The sequence below is a fragment of the Watersipora subatra genome, chromosome 7 (genome assembly GCF_963576615.1).
Source record: "Watersipora subatra chromosome 7, tzWatSuba1.1, whole genome shotgun sequence".
Classification (NCBI taxonomy): Eukaryota; Metazoa; Bryozoa; class Gymnolaemata; order Cheilostomatida; family Watersiporidae; genus Watersipora; species Watersipora subatra.
Genome location: NC_088714.1, coordinates 44249571 through 44270145, shown reverse-complemented (window position 1 = coordinate 44270145; position 20575 = coordinate 44249571). Strand labels below are relative to the sequence as shown.

Here is a 20575-nt window from a genome sequence, read left to right as displayed (position 1 = left end):
GGCCGATAGCTAAATTTGTACATGGACGGCAGTGAAAGGGTTAAATCACTGCCTTTAAAAGCTTCAACTTTATATTTGAAACTTGAAATTAAGAAGATTTGAAATATTTAAAGCAAGATTGATAAAATAAATGTTATTTTGGAATGATTACCTCAATGAAATGTTTGGTTTGACTGATATTTGAAGTCAATGTTTACTAGCAGGAGATATTGGTAGTATTTAGTTCGCTAGCACTCCAGTGTCACGGTCAAAGGTTTTTTCTTACCTCCTCTATCAACTCTGATCTGCTTTTACGCTGTCGGCTTGACCTGCGTCCATCTCTTTCGCTGAAGGCTCGAGTAAGTTTAGATGATATTTTTCTGATCATCTCTCTCTCGTGAGAGGCGTCAGCCGTCAGACTTGTCCGCGGGTTACAGAATGTTGCACGAAGGGTCTGAGAAGAACATTTGGCAGCGGGCACGTTAACCCTGGCCGAGCGCACCCAGCCAGCATTAGCGAATGCTAATTACCTCTTTCTACGAGTAATAATAGTTATTACACAGTTAATATAGTCTCGTTGTTGCGTTCATCTATTGGAATGCGCTCTGCCGTGCCAATCGATGCTATTGACCACATTGTTAATCGGGTATTATCTTTGCTATCTGATTTTGTTGCATTCTGTCTACGCTCTCAAGGGCTATTGACAGGACGCGTAGGAGCTGTTAAGCTTATCGAATTTCATTGCATAAATCATCACATATTCGCTTTTTCTGGATAAATTAGCTCAGCTTGGTCACGGAGGAGGCAACTTCAAATTACATGTGATTATTTGGACAGTCTTTCTAATGTACGAGTAGTTATTAAGGGCATTTCAATGTTGTCACTTCAACTTTTGAGGGCGTGTCAACCAGCTAATAAATTATCTTTCGAGGGCGTGTCCACCAGCTAGCAAATTATCTTCTGAGGTCGTGCCAGTCTATTGCCATGTTTGCTGATGAGGACGAGTCGATCTGATGTCCTATTAGCCGATTAGGACGTGTCAACCTGATGCCATGTTAGCTTTTGAGGGGTTTTCAAGCTGATGTCACATTAGTTGATGAGGGCATATCAATCTGATGTCATGTTAGTTAATGAAGGTGTGTCAAATTGTCGCTATAGCAACTAAAAACATTCAAGTGTGATGCCTGTAGATCGTATTGTGCTGGAAGAGGTTATGGACTGAAAAAGCGTTGTCCATGATAATATGTGGCTGACTTGAGAATTTTCTTATAAACTGCTTGACATTTTAGATTTTCCTGTAACACGTATGTGACAAGTGGACTAGCGCACAATGTGTAAGTTTGATGCTATTGCATTCCCAGAGCGTTTAATAATGTTTGTTAACCAAAACCTGTTGACATACTTGCCACTGAGACATGAGACAAGTACGTCTGCATATTTTAGGAGTTATCTTGTTATTGTAACATAGTAGTGAGTGGGTGCGCAACTCCAAACTTCTAGGTATGCATTTTGATATACAGTAGCATTCTATTATAAACATTTTTTTAAAGTTGGGAATATTTATAGGACTGCGTGTGCTTGCTCGGTGTAGCAGTTTATTTGGCGTAACTTCTCAAACAGCCGCTAATCTCCAGAACTTTGAACACTCAACCCTGTAACGGATATATAACTACACAAATCCTATCTCCATCGCTCCCTTATGCCGTTTAGCAGATATATTTGGAAGTTAGGCTAACTTACATACGTATGTGCGACTTCAGTCATCTTGGGTGGGTGAACTCCAGACATCATTGTCGTCGAGTTGGACTTTTTATCTTTATTTGCATTTGCTGATGATCTCTTCTTTTTGTCTTTTTTTACGCCGTCCTTCTTGCTGCTGCTCACAGATATCTCATCAAATGCTTCACCCTCAATAGCATCTTGTAACCTGTTGGCCATTAGTTATTCCCTCTGCGCTTCAACTGAGTGCAGCGATGAGAGTGACTACCGTTTGTTATCGTAACGTTGAAAATTTTCTTAGTTTGTGTTTAAATGTGAACTGTTCTCAACAAACTGATGCTGTAGGATGACTAGCTTAGATGAGAATAAGGCTAATAAAGCTAGCCAGAGTCGCTTGACGTCTGCTGGTATTTCAAGTGCTCCATCACTGTTCACTTAGAGGAAACTCTTACTGTCAATATTGCTGTCACTGCTTACAATATCGACTAGATATGATGCGTCCAAAGCTTACAATAGCCCATCCTTTCTTTTCATTCCCGAATGTATTTGGTACGATAAGCGTCGGTGTACGCACTATTGTTGTCATGGATGCGTATGATTAAGAAATTGCAATCAGAAGCTGGATTTATTTACTTCAATGATTGGTCTGTCATGACAAGAGACACCGTCAAGAAATGATATCTTCCTATTTTTTGATTTTCATACTTTTTTAATACAAGAATTTACACCCGCATTCTTCATGCTCCAGAAAACTGACCGGAGACAAGGAACATTGACAAATAGCATCAGCAGCTTTTGAAGGATCGCCATCGTTCATATATGTTTAAAGCATAGCTGCCACGAACAACATTCATTGTCTTTTCATTGGTTGGTAAATTATACACCTTGATTCCGATTGTGTACTCAAAATAAAAATTGGTCCACTAACTTTCAGAGTCATTTTTGTATTTGAAGGTTTTTTTACAACGATTCAATTTCGGTGTCGCAAATGACACAATCGACACGGCAAGGTATGCCCATAAATATGTGACGTAGCCTAGCTTTTTAGGGGCGAAAGTTAGAAATGTTTAGTCCGATCTAGAATTATAGAGATGGGTGTTTTAAAACCCATTATTCTTTAAATTCAGCCTTCAAAAAAAGGCTTTTAAAATAAGCCTTTTTTCTGAAAGGTAAATAAACAATTTAACATTGCTTGTAGCTTGTTACAGCATATTTAATAGGCTGAATGCCGAGAAAAATGAGCTCGAAAAAAGCGCGATTTTATCGCAAGCTAGCATTGCTATCGCGCTTTTTTGAGCTCATTTTTCTCGGCGCTCAGTCTATTAAATATCCTGTAACAAACTACAAGCTATGTTTATATATGTAATGTTATATACGTTTTCACTAGTAGCAGATATGTGAATGTTACTGGCATAAATTCGAGTTGTGCGTAAAACCTTTTAGATAATTTTAAACTATAATGCAAGCCAAAGTTCTTGTCTTGTATGATTCATTTAGTTTTACTACTTGGCTGATTTTTCTCGCTGACTTCTAGCATGTTTTTCTTGGATGAAAGAATCGCAGTGTGAATAACTGGATAAATATTATTGCCATCACAAATTGATGATAACCTATAACAAATAATTACAATTCTGGTGATATGTCTATTGAAGATATAGCAAGGATGTCATGGCATTCACACGATGAACACAAATTCCTATTGGTCAATCTATTTCTCAAGGCAGATGCGTCATTTGGTAGCATCAGAGTGTGCAGCCACAGAAAATGTCTACTGTACCTGCTGCCTATCACTATGTTTCTATGATTCACAAATTTGAACCAATCCGCAAGTTAACCACATCATGGAAACGGCAAAAATCCGCAAGCTAAGCGAGTTTTGCGATTCGCTAAATTTTATCGAATTCATCATACTTGCGAATAATGGAAACAGTACTTGCGAATGATGCGCATTAAAATACTGCGCTAACTATTCAATTTTAAACATTTCCAATACTTTCGTCATCCTTTCTCGATCGAGTTTCATGTGTTTGCGTAGCTAATTATTAACTTATAGCGTACAATTCGTTACCTTTTTTCAACAAGGCGCCGGAGTCAATCCACATCATGCATATGTTCTTAAAAACACTTAATTTGCACGGTAACACAACTTACGCACAACTCCTAACCCTCATGATGTGCGTGGCCATAACATATATAACATATAACTTTTGTATAACTTGGCCATCAGACTGTTACATCATTTTTGTGAACAGTATAATTTCTACCCAACTCATGCTATTATAATCCCCCTAGTGTTATCCTTCTTAGCGAGTCATTCAAACCATATTTATATCAAACCATTAAAGATCAACTTACACAAAATCTTGATAGACTTTATCTGAAAATATCGGTATTTTTCTATAATTTGCGATTGTTTATGATGTTTGAGGTGGTTTGACTGCCAGGATGTTTCAAGATTAAAATCGACAAAACTTGATAACAGTCAAATTGCTCAGAAGGAAAGTACTTGCAAAATGATGTCACTAGTTGTTATCATTGCAGCAGTTGATATCAGCTGTTGCGTTGAAGTTGCAGCGTAACTCGTCTCTATTCTGTCAGTCTCTTTCTGGCTATAAATATTGTAATCACACTTTCGGTTGATCTGAGCGTTTTAACCGTGATCAAGTGTTATACATTTTAATCTTGAAACATCCGGCAGTCAGACCTCCTCGAACGTAAAAAATAATTGCAAATGCTAGAAAAATACCAATACTTTCCGATAAAATATACTATAATTTTGTGTAAGTTCACCTTTAAGGTGGTAAGAAATGGTGCTGCTCTTCAATACAACTTTGTGCTACTGGTAGTGTTTCTAGTCACTGGAATAGTAATAACCAATAAAAATGTCGGCCGATTTTATTTGATGAAATAATTCTTTTAGCAAGAATCTCAAATCTCTGTTTCTGATTATCCACTATAGAATTTTAAATCTGTTCATCGAATATTTAGCTTCTTATTTAAAATCGAGTCATATAATTTTTATAATACTAACAGTAGTCCACTCTTAAACTTGTTAAGGTACGGCCGCACGTACCAATTGTTTCGTTGATTCTGATCGAAATCACGAACTGAACAAAAAACACAGAATTATTCGGCTGAAATTTACAGAGTTGTCAAAGCTATGCATGCACACCGAAATCGTTGACGAAACGCATTTAATTGGCTAAACAAATTATTAGCGAGCACGATTCTAGTAGCTTTTGCAATTTATCTAGTCCAAGGCACGTATTACGACACACAAGAAAATATATTGTGTGTATAAAATATTTTATACACATGTATACATACACCTCGCTATATCTTCAATAGACATATCACCAGCATTGTAATTATTTGTTATAGGTTATCATCAATTTGTGATGGCAATAATATTTATCCAGTTATTCACACTGCGATTCTTTCGTCCAAGAAAAACATGCTAGAAGTCAAGAATCGTGCTCGCTAATAATTTGTTTAGCTAATTAAAAGCGTTTCGTCGTCGATTTTGGTACATGTACAGCTCTGTCCATTCTGTGAATTTTAGCTGAATGATTCTGTGTTTTTTTGTTCATTTCGTGATTTCAGTCAGAATCAACGAAAAAATCGGTACCTTTAGCCGTACCTTTAAACAAGTAAATAGCAATTAGCAGCACACCTCTGCTTTATATTTAGCAGGGGGTTTCATTGTTGTTTCGGAAAACGGTCTACGGAGTGGTGACATGAGTGCCCTTACCAAGGACATCGAACAGATTTTAAAACTCTGTCCACACCCAGGGTGCACTTTATTGAAAGGCAGACAATCCATTTCTTTAGAAGATCTTGGGCTTCCACATATGTTGGAGTTCCACATATGGTGTTAAAAATACAGTAAATGAAAGGACCCACAACTCTCTTACACACATAGCAATATAATACTGTATGCGATATATGCAACTCTTTTGTCAAGCTAAACTTGTTAAAAACAGCGTTCAGTGGCCGGGTGCAGTGCAAAGGAAGTATTCGGTAAGCTAGTACCACAGTTATTAGCACTCACGTGTATGCTGTAATCCAGCATGATATAGTGTTTCCACCATCTCCTCGTCGCTCTCTCCGAACGTCGACTGTGGCGGTGACGACAACTCTTCTTTTTGGGTGATGGCTCCATTCGGTCTAAACTCGTCTCTCTGTGAAGCATAGAGGTGCTGAGGGAGTATGTGGGCAGTTTATTATTGCTCAATCCATCTAGTAAGGAAGTTAGATTTTATGCGGGTTTGACACTTTCATGCCTAGTCCTGTATATATACAAGTTTGTATATACAATAGTTTGTATATACAAACAGGTCCCATGATCCTAGACTGTATTGATAACTTTCCATCCACTGTGAAGGTACTTTGAATAGCGCAATTTCTGTTGAGCTAAATGTCATTTTTAGGCTCCAACCTTGTGGAACTCGAAGAAAAAACAGAAATCAAAGAGAGCAACTAGTTGTTTTTCACAATTTTTCAATAAGTGATGTTTTAGAGGTCAGATAGTGTGTATATTTGTTATGCATAGAAAAACATATTTTAGTGAAAAGCTTTTGTTGCTGAGGAGAAGTTTTCTAACTTGGTCTATTTTTTATCCTTCATTACCAAGGATTTCTATCAGCGTTTCATTAGAAACTATAATATTCTGTCAGCAGCCTTTTTTTTGTCGGTCAATTAGAAGTGCTGTCGATGTTTCGGCAATATTTGAGGAACTAATAGTTTAGTGGACTTTAAACTTTGCAATTATACTGAAAATGTATTTTGCACAAAGCGATCGGAATTTCGTAATACTTGTGTGAATCAGAACAGAAGAACAAACGAAATTACACCGTCGAGTTCACTCAGAAGTAGGATCAGCTAGAAAAAACGATTCCCTAAATTATCTCTTATCCTTGAAAGTGTTAAAATAGCATTTTAATCTGATTTAGATCAAATGTTGTGTTGAAACAGCGTTTGTCCATTTATAACTGCGGGAGTTTAAGTTATATTGAAAATACATGATGCGATTGGCTATTGCTTAATTATCTGCTCAATTCAGCATCTTAGTTTAATTTTTATGGCATGGAGTCATCCTCTACATTGTGAGTAGATTCATCCCAAGATTCCCTTCATGGGTAAAACGTTGTGGGTTGAAACAAGTATTTCCATGAGAATACACTGTAATTTTTTTAATTAGCACCACGGCTGGAGCATCTATGATAGCTTCTGAGATATCACAGGTAGTTTATTATATACAGGTATTTATAGCGTTAAATATATCTATTACCATATATAATTCTTTGCAAAATACGGAACCGTATATAAGATCATCTTATTATAAGAGCAATAATCAATAATAAGAGGTTTTAGTTATTACTGTAAGCTCGCAGGTTTGGTGATGGAGACAATGTGATGTAACTTACTCTCTAACTTCGACTAGGTGAAGTTTAAACTAGGTAACTTAGCTTATTCTAACTTACTCTCTAACATAGACTAGGTGAAGTTTAAACTAGGTAACTTAGCTTATTGTAACTTACTCTCTAACATAGACTACAGGTGAAGTTTAAACTAGGTAATTTAGCTTATTGTAACTTACTCTCTAACATAGACTAGGTGAAGTTTAAACTAGGTGACTTAGCTCAAATGTGTTGAGGTTTTATTGTATGTTGAGGTGATCATAAGCAGAGGTTTGACTGTATGTTGAGGTGATCATAAGCAGAGGTTTTACTGTATATTGAGGTGATCATAAGTAGAGGTTTTACTGTATGTAGAGGGGATCATAAGTAGAGGTTTTACTGTATGTTGAGGTGATCATACATGTAAGTAGAGGTTTTACTGTATGTAGAGGGGATCATGAGTAGAGGTTTTACTGTATGTTGAGGTGATCATATGTAGAGGTTTTACTGTATGTTGAGGTGATCATAAGTAGAGGTTTTACTGTATGTTAAGGTGATCATAAGTAGAGGTTTTATTGAATGTTGATGTGATCATAAGTAGAGGTTTTACTGTATGTTGAGGTGATCATAAGTAGAGGTTTTACTGTATGTTGAGGTGATCATAAGTAGAGGTTTTACTGTAAGGTAATGTAGTGTTTTGCGAGTCCAGTTCATGACAAAGCCATGAAACAATGCATCGTATACTTTGCTTACGAGGATATCTTATATATACCCACCCCTTCCCTCTTTCGACCCGTTCCTCCCACTCTCAGTCTCACCAGTTTCTGTTTATTTCTATTATTTTTCATATTTTAAATGAGATATAGCATGTGCCTCTTGTACAAACCTTAGCTAATTGTCCCAACATGTCTTATTTTGTGTATGCTTGCTTTTCATGTTGTTTATACATTGCTGTTGTTCTCTTAGGTTATTTTGAGAGAGAAGAACTTCTGAACAAAAACAAAGGTTTTACTTGACAACATAAAGAGATATTTAAATTTTTTCGCAGCTTGAGAAATCTCATTTCATTAAAATTCAAAATGTAAATTTTATTCAGATTTGCATCATTTACACTTGAGTTAATTATAATGGGTTGCTAGAGAAGGGCATGCCATGTTAGAAATATCGACAGCGCCGTGAAGAGGCTGTTACTTCTCTTTCACAAATGCATCCTAATCAATACTTTGCTATAATTTAAAATGGGAATGTGACTCTAATCGATGAACGGGCGTCACATTATAATTAAACATTATAGTGATGACTTTATATCCACTCTACCTAGATATGGCCTAGATATGGCAGCCCGTCATACTCATGAGGAGCGGCAAGTACCTCGTGTCACAGTTTGAGAGGTTCTAGTCGTCTAAACTTTTGAGTTGATGCTACTGATATGTGCCGAGGCTGAAGCAGACTAGAAACAAACCGCGAAGTTTCGCTGAAACTGTAGCTGGCGCCGCGGTGATTTAACAGAGAATTTGCGTTTTTTTACTCCTGCATTTTGTCATTATTGGTTTACTGATTGGTGGAAAGAATGTTTTATAACATAACCTAAAATGCACTGACTCAAAATACAGTCAAAGTTTGACGTACAATAAAAACTCAGACACTCTAAAATAATGTAAGGTCATTCTGAATCAAAATGGTTTTACGAATGAAGTTTTTAAAACAAACACTTGAAAGATTCAATTTTTATTTCAGACTTGGCAAAAATTAGTTTTCAAGTATGCCAGATACAAAAGACTTAGCTAGTCTCTCGCACCTCCAGTGCACTTCGAAAAGTGTTCATTGCAAGGCTCCAACGAGTAGTAGCATTTCAGCGCCTCCTATTTCCCGTCTAGTGCGTTTCATTCAGCTTTTAAGCATCGGTGTTATCCCCCTTGTTGAAGACTAATTTGAGTCATGATCACTAACTAAACGCTCGTCTATTTCAACTAGTACAGGTTTACTTAATTATGTAAATGTATCTTTTTTATTTTTAAATTAAATCCTATCTAAGTTCCACCTATAGCATTCATTATCACCAACATTCTCAACTTTCTAAAATTGTGCTGTAATGTCAACTACGAACTGCCAAACAGTTAGGTTTCTTTTACAATCGTTTGACAAAACTTTATCAACAGACACTGAATGGAGTCATTACGCCATCATCCATCGAAGCGAGTAAACGTTATGTCGTCTCAAGTGGACAGTCTTTATGAGAACAATTCAGAGGCAGGCTTTGGAAGGATATTATTTCAAGTTCATTCAAGCATTGGTTCAATGTTCTTTACATCCTTCATACCTCTTTGCTCTCAAGTTCCTAAAGATTGGTCTTACAGCTAACAAGAACATTTACGAATTATCTAACAATTTCTATAGCCCTGATTTTCACCACCCAATCTCTGAATTATTCTGAATCGCCTGCTCTAAAAGTCGTATGTAGAAGGTTGGGGTTAGCTGATTGCCTTTTGTAGCTACACATTTTTATTTATTAATGACTTAGATGAATACTTGGAAATATTTTGGTCGCCTGAAATCTCTACACCGCCTTCACATCGAGTCTGCATCTACAGAGTTTTAAATTAATATGTTAGGCCATGTTGAGGACAGGTTATAAAACATACTTTAGCACTAGCAGAGTTATTAAAATTATTTTTATTAAAATTGATTAATTATTAAGAACAAATTATTTTGCTTACAACTCTTGTTTATAATTATTTGTGCCATATTTTATTTTGCTCGAGTGGATTTGCTTGAGTGGATGAGGTTTCATTAGCTTTTTTCAATATTTTTTGTTGTAATAAGGTTACTGTAATAATACCCAATGACATCACAATATTGTAACAGCACCATATATTCAGTACCATGGTCGTTTTACATATACATGGTCGTTTTACATATATATATATATGTATCTGAAAATTGCTCTTACCAAGCATAAAACTGATAGTAATCAAGTGTTTTACCCGAAGTTATGGTCTGTTTTATTGATTTTAACTTGCTCTGATTTTATCATGGAGCACTCTGCCCGGATCTTGCGGTTTTAATCATGTATATACATTGTATATATATAGAGATATATAAATATATATGTACTATTACTCTGGTGACAATAATTATGGATTTATTCATTATTTAATTTGAACAAAAAAAGATTTTTTCTGTGGAAACTCAAAGCCACTTTCATATCTAACGACTATTTGTTTTCAAAAACACTGGAACCTATGCAGAGCTCTAAATTATGGTAATGTGAAGTTAACAGGTTTCATATAGCTGATGTGATATTTTTAAAAACTCACCAATTTCACCTTTTCTTGATTTCTGTCTGTTCATTTTTATGTTTTAGGAAGTTATTCCAATAGAAAGTTATTCATACATATCATAATTTATATATTGACAATAAACTATTGCTAATTTTAAAGATATATATTGTTGTAATTGTATTTCTTGTAGCCTAGTTTAATGGCTCTATTAGATAAACTATGTCAATATAGAAATTATGTTGCTCCTGTGTCAAGTCGCATGCGCAAATGGTGACAATATAATCCATACTAGGATATACCTTTTGCGGGGGCCCCTAACGCCCCCTAAATAGGAAAAGAGAAAAAGAATGTAGAAATTATGTGCTTTTTAGTAAGCTGGGCTAATTTTTTTATTTGTGTCTTTAAATGACAGGAACTGCTGCCGTGTCATTGCTGATAGGTTTATAAGTATGCCAAAGTATTGGGTTTGTTTATAACTGGTCTTGAATTGAAACGGATCTGTATTGTCATTAGTTCTTCGCTTATGGATGTTATTAATCAAAGTCAAAAGAAAGTTAATGACACATTATAAACTGTCCGTGTAAGTGGGCGAGTCTCACGCAACTTAGGTTCTGATTTTTAAATACATGTAGATTTAAATAATTGCATATGTTGTGTAATCGGTATAAACTAACTGTATCACCCGAATATGGCTGCCAACACGTAGTAGCTACTAAAGCCTTGATTCATATGTAACTGGTCGACACCCGTATTATTGCTACTTTTTCAGTTGTGGTCGGATTAGTTGAAGTTGAGCTATTGTTTTAAAGGTTCGGGCCTTGTCACACGTGATCGTCAGTTCAACCCAGCCTCTGCAAAATCTCGGAGTCATTCAGTATGCTGCCTCGTTGAACCTGGATAAGGTAGCATGGGCCCTGCATTGGATAACCAAGGGACTCACCGGTACACACTTTCCCTCTCTCACTTGTTTACTGTACTCACTCATGCACTGTAACATCTTAAACTTGTCTATGTTTCAAAGATTATTGGGTGTTCAAAGCTAACATACCCTGAAAGATGTTTATAATGTCTTGAGCCGGTTTGTTGGAATAAATGCTATTGTTGGAGTCTCTATAACTCCTCTTTAATTATCTGAATGTTGACTCATCCAAAACGCACCGTCTCTGCTTCATTAATTTACTAGATTTTCATATAATTTCTTTTTTATATAATTCATTTGTGTTAATATTACCTGCTGTATTTATTAAAGAGTTAATAATGCAATATTTGGTATTTCTTTAACAAAACAATTTTATATTTACTTTTAAAAATAATATTTAAATTAAAGGGTGACTATTAATAGGGAGTATGGCAAAGTATAAAATATGTCTGAGTGTATAGGCGGCGGCGCGTTTACAAGTTTTACATCTATAATGGGCGGATCATTTCTTGAGATAATTTTTCTTTGTGTCATATTGTTTTAGATGTTTCTCCTGTTATATCTAATAGAGTACAAAGCTAATATTTGGGCTGTCTGTTAAGACAACTCTTGAATGCAATCTACAACTTCGAATAACTTCTGCTCATTTTACAGGATTTGAAAAGATGGTTGCCCCAACAGCCGGCAAGTATTGCTTCGGCGATGAGTTGACCTTGGCTGACCTTTGTCTCATCCCACAACTTTACAATGCTAGGAGGTAACGTCTTCCTACATACAACAGTCAAGTTGCCACTAGCAACTGGATGAATTCTTTAGCTTTTATGTAAAAGTAAAGTAATTTTAGTTAGTATCTGACAAAAAAGGGATTTCAAAAATATGTGCAAAGATCTATACTTTTTTTCAACACAGCGATTCCAACAAATGTTTTGGGTATGACAACTCTCAAATAAAACATTAAGGAAAGTAATAGGTGCTGCATATTAATAATTAAATTTAGCCTAAGTTCCTTACAAATAAAAATGTTTGTATTAAGTATGATTAGCTTTGGAAAGTTTTAATTTATTTGGTTTTAATTGCATTGCCTTCGAAAATAGCGTTTATTGCCTTCTGAAAGACTGGATGAAATCATCAATATATGATTTTTACAGCAATTTTAAATCGATGGAACAAATTGAAGCAGTTAAAAAAATTAAGTAGAGAAAAGCGTCTTATGTTTTTCAACTTCAACCTCTATCTAGAACGTTTTTGTTATATATTTTATTTTGCCAACATATTAGCAAATAGTGCTATGCAAAAGAATTAAGTGTATCCATATTTTGTACAATGCTAAAGCTATGTGAAGCTACGATCGCTACGAAGCTAAAAACGATCCTCTACAATGTTCCTTACTCTTACAAAACAATCACTTTCATCACCATCAGAGTCAGTGCTGCTACTTTAATTATCTGTGTAATCACGAAAATATGAATCGGCTATAATGTCATCAACATAAGTAATTCTCTGTTTTCTAACTCGGGAGGTACTTACAAAGGCCATAATAACACTGAATAGTTCGAACGTCAGAAAGAAAAAATGTTCGTTTTAAAGTTGGAAATTCCTAAACAAAAGTTTAAAATGGCTTCGTGATTTTGGGCTAATTTTATAGAGAAATCTTGGGACAACACTGTCAATACCATAAAAGTCCTAAAGATCGCTGGTTGTTGGATGTTGTCAACAAATAATAAAATTAAATTACTACGCAATTGCTGGGAAAGTCGCATAAATGCGTCTATGACAGTGAAAGGGTTAAAGGCTTTAGAGTTCATTTGCAAACTTGAGGAAAATGTAGTACTGCTGATATTGGGGTTGTCTACTCACTTTTGCACAGTGGTATATAAGAGTTGTCTACACTGGTTCTGTTAAAATGTTAAAAATAATTCAGAAAAATACAATGAGTCTGGTTTGGGAAATTTGATGACTTTGTGAGACTCATCTTGTGACATCTTGTGAATTTAATGACACTCTTGTGTCAGTGAATTTGGTGACTGGGATATGGTTTGCTTAACATTTGTTAACATTCTGGTTGGGAAGAATTTCATGTGATGCTTACCCAGCTATACACTGGCGTCAAATGTACAGTAAAGTTTTCCAAAATCCACCTCTTCATCCCTTCATAGTTTCAACTAGTTCAATGTATATTTAATTAAAGGAGCTACAAGCCATTTAAAATTTAAATCCTGAAACTTTATTTCCAAAGTATTCGGAAGACCGTTTAACTAGTTCAGCCGCTGGGTTAAGCACTTGATGCAGTACTTTAAAAGGTAACTATTATATTAGCATTTATTTAATTAATATTCTATTTCTGTTAATTGGCGCAATTTAAAACTTACATGAAAGTTTTGCTAACATGTTTATGTTGGCTGGCAAAATGCCTAATTTTGTATCTTCAGGAGTTAGTAAACAATTATTAGTATTATTTGTATTACTATTCCCACAACTATTCGTTGTGGGAATAACTCTGACATTGTATTAACTCTAAGATTGTGTTAACTCTAACATTATATTAATTCTAACATTGTGCTAACTCTAGCATTATATCAACTCTAACATTGTATCAACTCTAACATTATATCAACTCTAACATTATATTAACTCTAACATTGTGTTAACTGTAACATTTTGTCAACTCTGACATTGTGTTAACTGTAACATTTTGTCAACTTTGCCATTATATTAACTCTAACATTGTGTTAACTTTAATATTACATTAACTCTAACATTGTATCAACTCTAACATTATATCAACTCTAACATTGTATCAACTCGAACATTGTATCAACTCTAACATTATATCAACTCTAACATTATATTAACTCTAACATTATATTAACTCTAACATTATATTAACTCTAACATTATATTAACTCTAACATTATATTAGCTCTAACATTATGTTAACTCTAACATTATGTTAACTCTAACATTATATTAACTCTAACATTATATTAACTCTAGCATTGTATCAACTCTAGCATTGTATTAACTCTAACATTGTATCAATTCTAACATTCTATTAACTTTAAAATTATATGAAAATGCGTGTAAAATACAGTGGAATAAATTTCTTATTCAAAAATGTGTAACTTGATCTGTTTAACTTAAACCATAACAGTCACGTACAACTTTTATCGTATATTCTAGGTAAATCAGACACGCCGATTCCGATTTTGTACTCAAAATAAAGATTGGTCCACTAACCTTCAAAGTCATTAAGGCTTTTTTAAAGTGTTTCAATATCAGTCTCGAAAACAACGCAATCGGCATAACAGGCTCCGCCCATAAATATGTAACGAAACCTAGCTTTTTTAGGAACAGAAGTTAGGGATGTTTAGCCCAATTTAGGATAATACAGAAGGGTGTCTTAAACCCCATTATTATCTAAATCCAGCCTGTAAAATAATCTCAGTCTTTTATGAAAGGTATATAAACTATTTAAAATTGCTCGCAGCTTGTTACATGATGTTTAAATAGGCTGAACGCTGAGAAAAGTGAGCTCAAAAAGCGCGGTTTTATCACAAGCTAGCGTAGTTATTGCGCTTTTTTGAGCTCATTTTAAAATATGCAATGTTAAATAGCTTCTCTACCTTTCGGAAAAAACTGAGATTATTTTAAAGGCTGAATTTAGACAATAATGGATTTTAAAACACATATCTTTATTGTTCTAAATCGGTCTAAACATTCCTAACTTCCGTTCCTAAAAAATTAGGTTACGTCACGTATTTATGGGCGGAGCTTGTTGCGCCGATCGTGTCATTTCCGAGACCGATATTTAAACGCTGTCAAAAAGCCTTCATTACTCTGAAAGTTAATGGACCGATTTTTATTTTGAGTACAAAATCGAAATCAGCGTGTCTGATTTACCTAGAAAATACGATAAAAGTTTAACGTGACAGTTATGGTTTAAAAAGGAAAAGGCTAGATCTGTGAAGATGATTTTTAAATATTTTAGGTTGGTTCCACAATTTGGATTATCGTTATACGTATTATAGTGAATCCATCTTTTCCTTTCTAGTCTATATTTTTAATCACTGACAGGTTTGGGCTGGATATGTCAGAGTTTCCCCATATAGCTAGGATAGTGGAGAACTGCCGACAACTCGAGGCATTCAAGAAGGCTGATGCCTATGCCCAGCCCGACACTCTTGAGGATCTGAGGGCTACTGATTGGATGTAGAGGACTAGAAACCTGACTTGGTGACTCTTTGCATGACTTCACTGCATTTCTCATTGTTTTCCTTTTGTACAGCGGTCATGTTTAGTATTAAGGTCACAGGTACCTTTACAAGTGGGTGGAGTGAAAGGGCAGGCAACTACTAGCAGGTTATATCTTAACTGGTCAATGAACATTCCAATGTTGCCTATTATAATGCTCTAGCCCCATTGTCTACACAAATAAACATATGTTTAACTGACAACTGGGCCTTCCATCAGTCTTTGCCATACCCCTAGAGTTTAAAAACTCAAGCTTTCACTAACCTTCTGGTGACCTCAGCATGAAGCGCATTAGCGGAATAATTTGAGCACAAAAGTCTTTCACCTTGGCATTTCTTGCATGCCAATTTCAGTCTTGAAGCTTTCCATAAAATTTAAAAATTAGGCCTATAAAATTTACTTCATTTTATTTTTTAATCCGAGTCATTTTTAAGTTACTTGATTTATCTACGAGTTGCTTTTCTTTTTTAATCGAATCGCTGTCAATAATTTAGCCAATCGTATAAAGGGTAAGGACTTAATATGCTGTCACTCACTAGTGCAGCTAGATAAAAAATAGGTTTAAACAAGCAGCCTTAGGCAAAACTATGAATTGATGGTATCCGCCCATTTTGGTGAAACTGGATACCTTTTATCCTCATCCGCTATATAAGAGATATTCAAGACTGGACACACACATCATCAGAGACGCGTAAATTCACTAGGATATGCAAATAAATTTGAATTCAACTCCTTTATTTTAAATTTCCATTATTAAAATCCAGCCCTATGAAAATTGAGTTGTTAGGAATAGGTAGAAAGTTATAATGGATGGAATCAAAATAATATATATAACACACGTGATGTTTGTGAGTGGAGATTAAAGCTAAACGGAAGCTATAAGCCTACAGAACTGTAGTATTTAACATGTATTAGTTAAGTGTTTAACATATATTAGTTAAGTGTTTAACATGTATTAGTTAAGTGTTTAACATGTATTAGTTAAGTGTTTAACATATATTAGTTTAGTGTTTAACATATATTAATCAAGTGTTTAACATATATTAGTTTAGTGTTTAACATATATTAGTTTAGTGTTTTTCAAAAAGCTACAAAAGAATACAGGCTTCAAATAACCTGAAATTTGTGATTCTATACAGAATATTTCAGATAACTTGAATATCTCATTGATATGTTAAAAGACTAGTAAACAAGTTGGTTTAACTGATGCTTGTTTAACCACGCAAATATATACTTTCATGGAAGTGTAACTAGCCTTCCGCTAAATATCCTTCATATTATATTAAAGATGTGCAGCTGTTTATTTTGTACATAATAAGTTCCGGTTGGCTTTTTCATATAATAAACATGAATTTCCAGTCATACTTCAGTATGCTAACAACCTCCATGTGTTGTTGCCATGGAGTGTAACAGACTCTGCATTTCTAAGATGAAATTTTCAGCACTGAAGGTGTTATAATGCCTTAGATCTTAGACTATCACAAATAATAATCTATGATAATAAAAGCCATGTATGTCTGTCTGTATGTCTGTCTGTCTGTATGTTCGTCCATCCGTCTGTCTGAAGCCATGATTGGCGGTTGAAAAAAGTTGCGTCGAACAGATTTCAAATTCATAACGTAACTCACACGCCTGAGCCAAGTGGTCATCTTCTGGCGCGTTAGATCTCACCCCTGACGATCTCTCACGCCACACTAGACTAGGGGTCTAGACTCACGGTACACTAGACTAGTGGTCTAGACTCATGTCATACTAGACTAATGGTCTAGACTCACGACACACTAGTCCAGGATATTAGTTCACATAATAAAGAAGACAACTCAAAATTGCATTCTATTCCTAAATTTGCAACTATTCTTTTGTTCAGTGACCTAAATGTTGTAAGAAATATTATTTCATTAAAAATTATTCACAAAACGAAGAATTAACATAAAACTGGTAAATGACGTTTTACATCAATACAAATTGCTAAAATGTGTGTTTGGTGTTTACAAATAGTCATGGCTGCCCTCTTACAATAATCCAGCTCAGCTTTTAACACTTGTTTGACACTTTGTTATATATCTTAATCACTTTACCTACAGTAGTTAACTCTCTCTAAATGATTTGCTATCAGCGCTCTTATCTGTCTTGGCAGTGCTGTTAGCTTTAACAGTGACATCAGCTGTCCTGCACATGCTGTCAATCAATTGAAAAACTTTGCCGCTTCTCTTAAAATCAATAATCTTCAACAAATCTCAACTGTCTATGAAAAGCACAGGAAATGGCTTCTTTACGCCAGCAATGCTGCATCTAGAGGAGTTATTAGATGAACAAAGTACAGTGGGGTCTAATGATGCGTTTGAAAGGCATCATGAGATCCCACACAATGGTGCTTCTAGAACAACGCTGTTACCCATAGTGATCAGCGCATCCGCACGCTGTCATGGCCTTAATAAAAAGCTGTTGCATGGTTGTCTGCAAATTTGTAATATTGTTACCTATTATACATAGATGACAAGATATAATTCTATAATACATGTACATACGCAATGCATGCATGCACATACACAATACTTGTACATATGCAATACATGTACAATACATGTACATACATGATACTTGTACCTACATATATACATGTACACACATATAGTACATGTACATGCATATAATACATATACATGCACAATACATGTACATACATATAATACATGCACAATACATGTACATACAAATAATATATACATGTGTACTTGAACCGTTTGATAAATAACCAAACGACAATTATAGTATAGGGCACATATTATAGTGTAGGGCACATATTATAGTGTAGGGCACATATTATAGTGTAGGGCACATATTATATTATAAGGCACATATTATAGTGCAGTAGGGCACATATTATAGTGCAGTAGGGCACATATTATAGTGTAGGGCACATATTTTTCATACAAAACTTATGAGCTACCAATCAAAACCTCTTCAATTTGTACCCAAATCCTGCGGCTAACTTTCTTCAAACTAGCTTTTATTTATCTGATAGTTTGATATTGAAGTGCCCAGTTTCCACTTTTACAACAAAGATGGCAACATCTTTTTAAAATTATATGCGCCGTGTTTTGACTATAGAGTCGCCCTGTACGCCGGTTTTGCTTTAAAAGCTATTCGTATGTCATATGCAAGTTCATAAAAGTTCTTATTTCCATAAAAAATTATAATAACTCGTGTGAGGGTTTATAGCAAAAAACTACATTATATAACTTGTGTGAGAGTTTATAGCAAAAACTATAACAACTCGTGTGAGGGTATATAGCAAAAACCTATATAACTTATGTGAGGGTTTATAGCAAAAACTATAACAACTCGTGTGAGGGTTTATAGCAAAAAATATAATAACTAGTGTGAGGGTTTATTGCAAAAAAACTATATTACTTGTGTGAGAGTTTATAGCAAAAACTATAATAACTCGTGTGAGGGGTTATAGCAAAAACTACAATAACTCTTGTGAGGGTTTATAGCAGAAACTATAAAAGCAGTAGTTATAGCAGAAGTAGTTTGTAGCAGAAACTATTGCGTGTGAGGGTTTGTAGAGAAAAGTGAAGCTATATTTCCTTGTTATAGATTTATAACAAGGAATGTGCAGACTTAGATTTTAATAATTTTGTGTCGCTCAACTTGATCTGGTACAAAATGAATCACACACTAACAACCTTTGAATATCCTAAACAAATGTTTTTTTCTACTTTGAAAATGTACGACCTACGAAAATCTTAAAATGTCTAGTGCGCGCTTAGAGCAGATAATAATGCTAACTAATGCATAACTCACAGTACTCAGCAATGAGAAACTAAGATTACGTTCCCATGACTGAAGTTAGCATAGTTTTGTAAGGAGCAACTGTCATAAAAATTGGTTGAAACGCTTGCTAGGAGCTCTAAACAATTACATTAAGTTTAGAAATTGAGCCGCAAGCTAAACATGCATTATACACGAGAACAAAATATACAATCTTTTTTAACAAAGTCTGGTTCAGAGATACATCTATGAGCAATGAAAAAGCTAAACCAACCATGTTTTTGACATCTGGTTTTGTCAGACTCTCGTTTCTCCCGTTAAATTAATCTGCTAGCTTGCGTTGTTAGTTGGAAGTCTACTCTTGTTATTCAACTGGCGCAACAAGATGAACAATCCTCTGACTACTCAAGTACGAAAATAACACCGCAGAGTAAAACCGCATTACGAGCCTTAGTATATGTTCTCACGCGTATACAGCTGATATTGTTATAAGATAAACATGCTATATATGTTTATTGCAGTCGACAAATGCCTACTATATTTGATACTTACTGTCTCTCCTAAGCAGTTGTTTCTGGTACTCTTGTATAAATAAGTCTGCTTTAATAGCCTTGTGCTGCCGATGTTTTAGGTCTCCCCTGATGCTGTCTTACTCATTATAATATCTTCTCTGTGCTCGCGAGAACTCAGTTATTGTCCATAATGTGTTGAGAAGTTCACCATTAATATTGATGGTACCCGCTGATCAATAAATAATGCAGTTGCTGCATTACTGCTTGACAGCGTAGTTATAGCCTGGATGGACCACTAGTCTAATCCCCTTCTCATTAACTATCTGCTATTCTATTCGTTATGGCCGTAACAGTCAGTTGCAAATGCTATAGATTTGTGGCTTTGAGAATAACTTTACATGTTTTAAAAGATAAACAGAGAGGGCTGTTGATTTGGCATTTACAAGCGAGTGAAGATGAAATTGACAAAATAGTAGGGTGACAGCCATGCTATGTCAAGGTTTGTTGTCAAATCATTCAGGTCATTAGTGAAGCCATGTCAATATTCTTAGCTCTATTGTTGAAACATCTTTGAGACAAGCTGAAGAAAATGCGTTTTTTTATGGTTTTGCTCGTGACAGTACGGCAAATTCTTTAATATATGCTTAACATCCAATAAAATTCATATTTTGCGTTTTGAGTAGTCTATTAGTGATGGACATTAGTGCTTGTACTCAGAACTAGGGAAACTTCATCAGG

The 20575-nt window shown here is 35.0% G+C and overlaps 2 protein-coding genes across 4 annotated transcripts in view; one reads left to right on the top strand and one right to left on the bottom strand.

The window, feature by feature from the left end:
• LOC137399367 (maleylacetoacetate isomerase-like) overlaps positions 1–15745 on the top strand; it is a 56876-nt gene extending 41131 nt beyond the window's left edge. The window contains exons 5-7 of the mRNA XM_068085449.1: positions 11188–11320; positions 11952–12054; positions 15372–15745. Coding sequence (XP_067941550.1) covers positions 11188–11320; positions 11952–12054; positions 15372–15510 — 375 coding nt within the window. The 3' untranslated portion in view covers positions 15511–15745. The remainder of the gene's footprint in view (positions 1–11187; positions 11321–11951; positions 12055–15371) is intronic.
• The window catches only part of LOC137399366 (26S proteasome non-ATPase regulatory subunit 10-like), a 48378-nt gene extending 28699 nt beyond the window's left edge, over positions 1–19679 (bottom strand). Inside the window, exons 1-2 of one of the 3 annotated variants that reach the window (XM_068085446.1) lie at positions 19600–19679; positions 5750–5879 (exon numbers count right to left, since the gene is read on the bottom strand). In XM_068085446.1, the coding sequence (XP_067941547.1) occupies positions 5750–5860 (111 nt within the window). In that variant the 5' untranslated portion in view covers positions 5861–5879; positions 19600–19679. Of the gene's footprint in view, positions 1–265; positions 392–1719; positions 1804–5749; positions 5880–19599 lie in introns of those variants that run through there. The other 2 variants (XM_068085448.1, XM_068085447.1) reach the window with 2 other exon arrangements.
• Between the last annotated feature and the right edge of the window lie 896 nt (positions 19680–20575).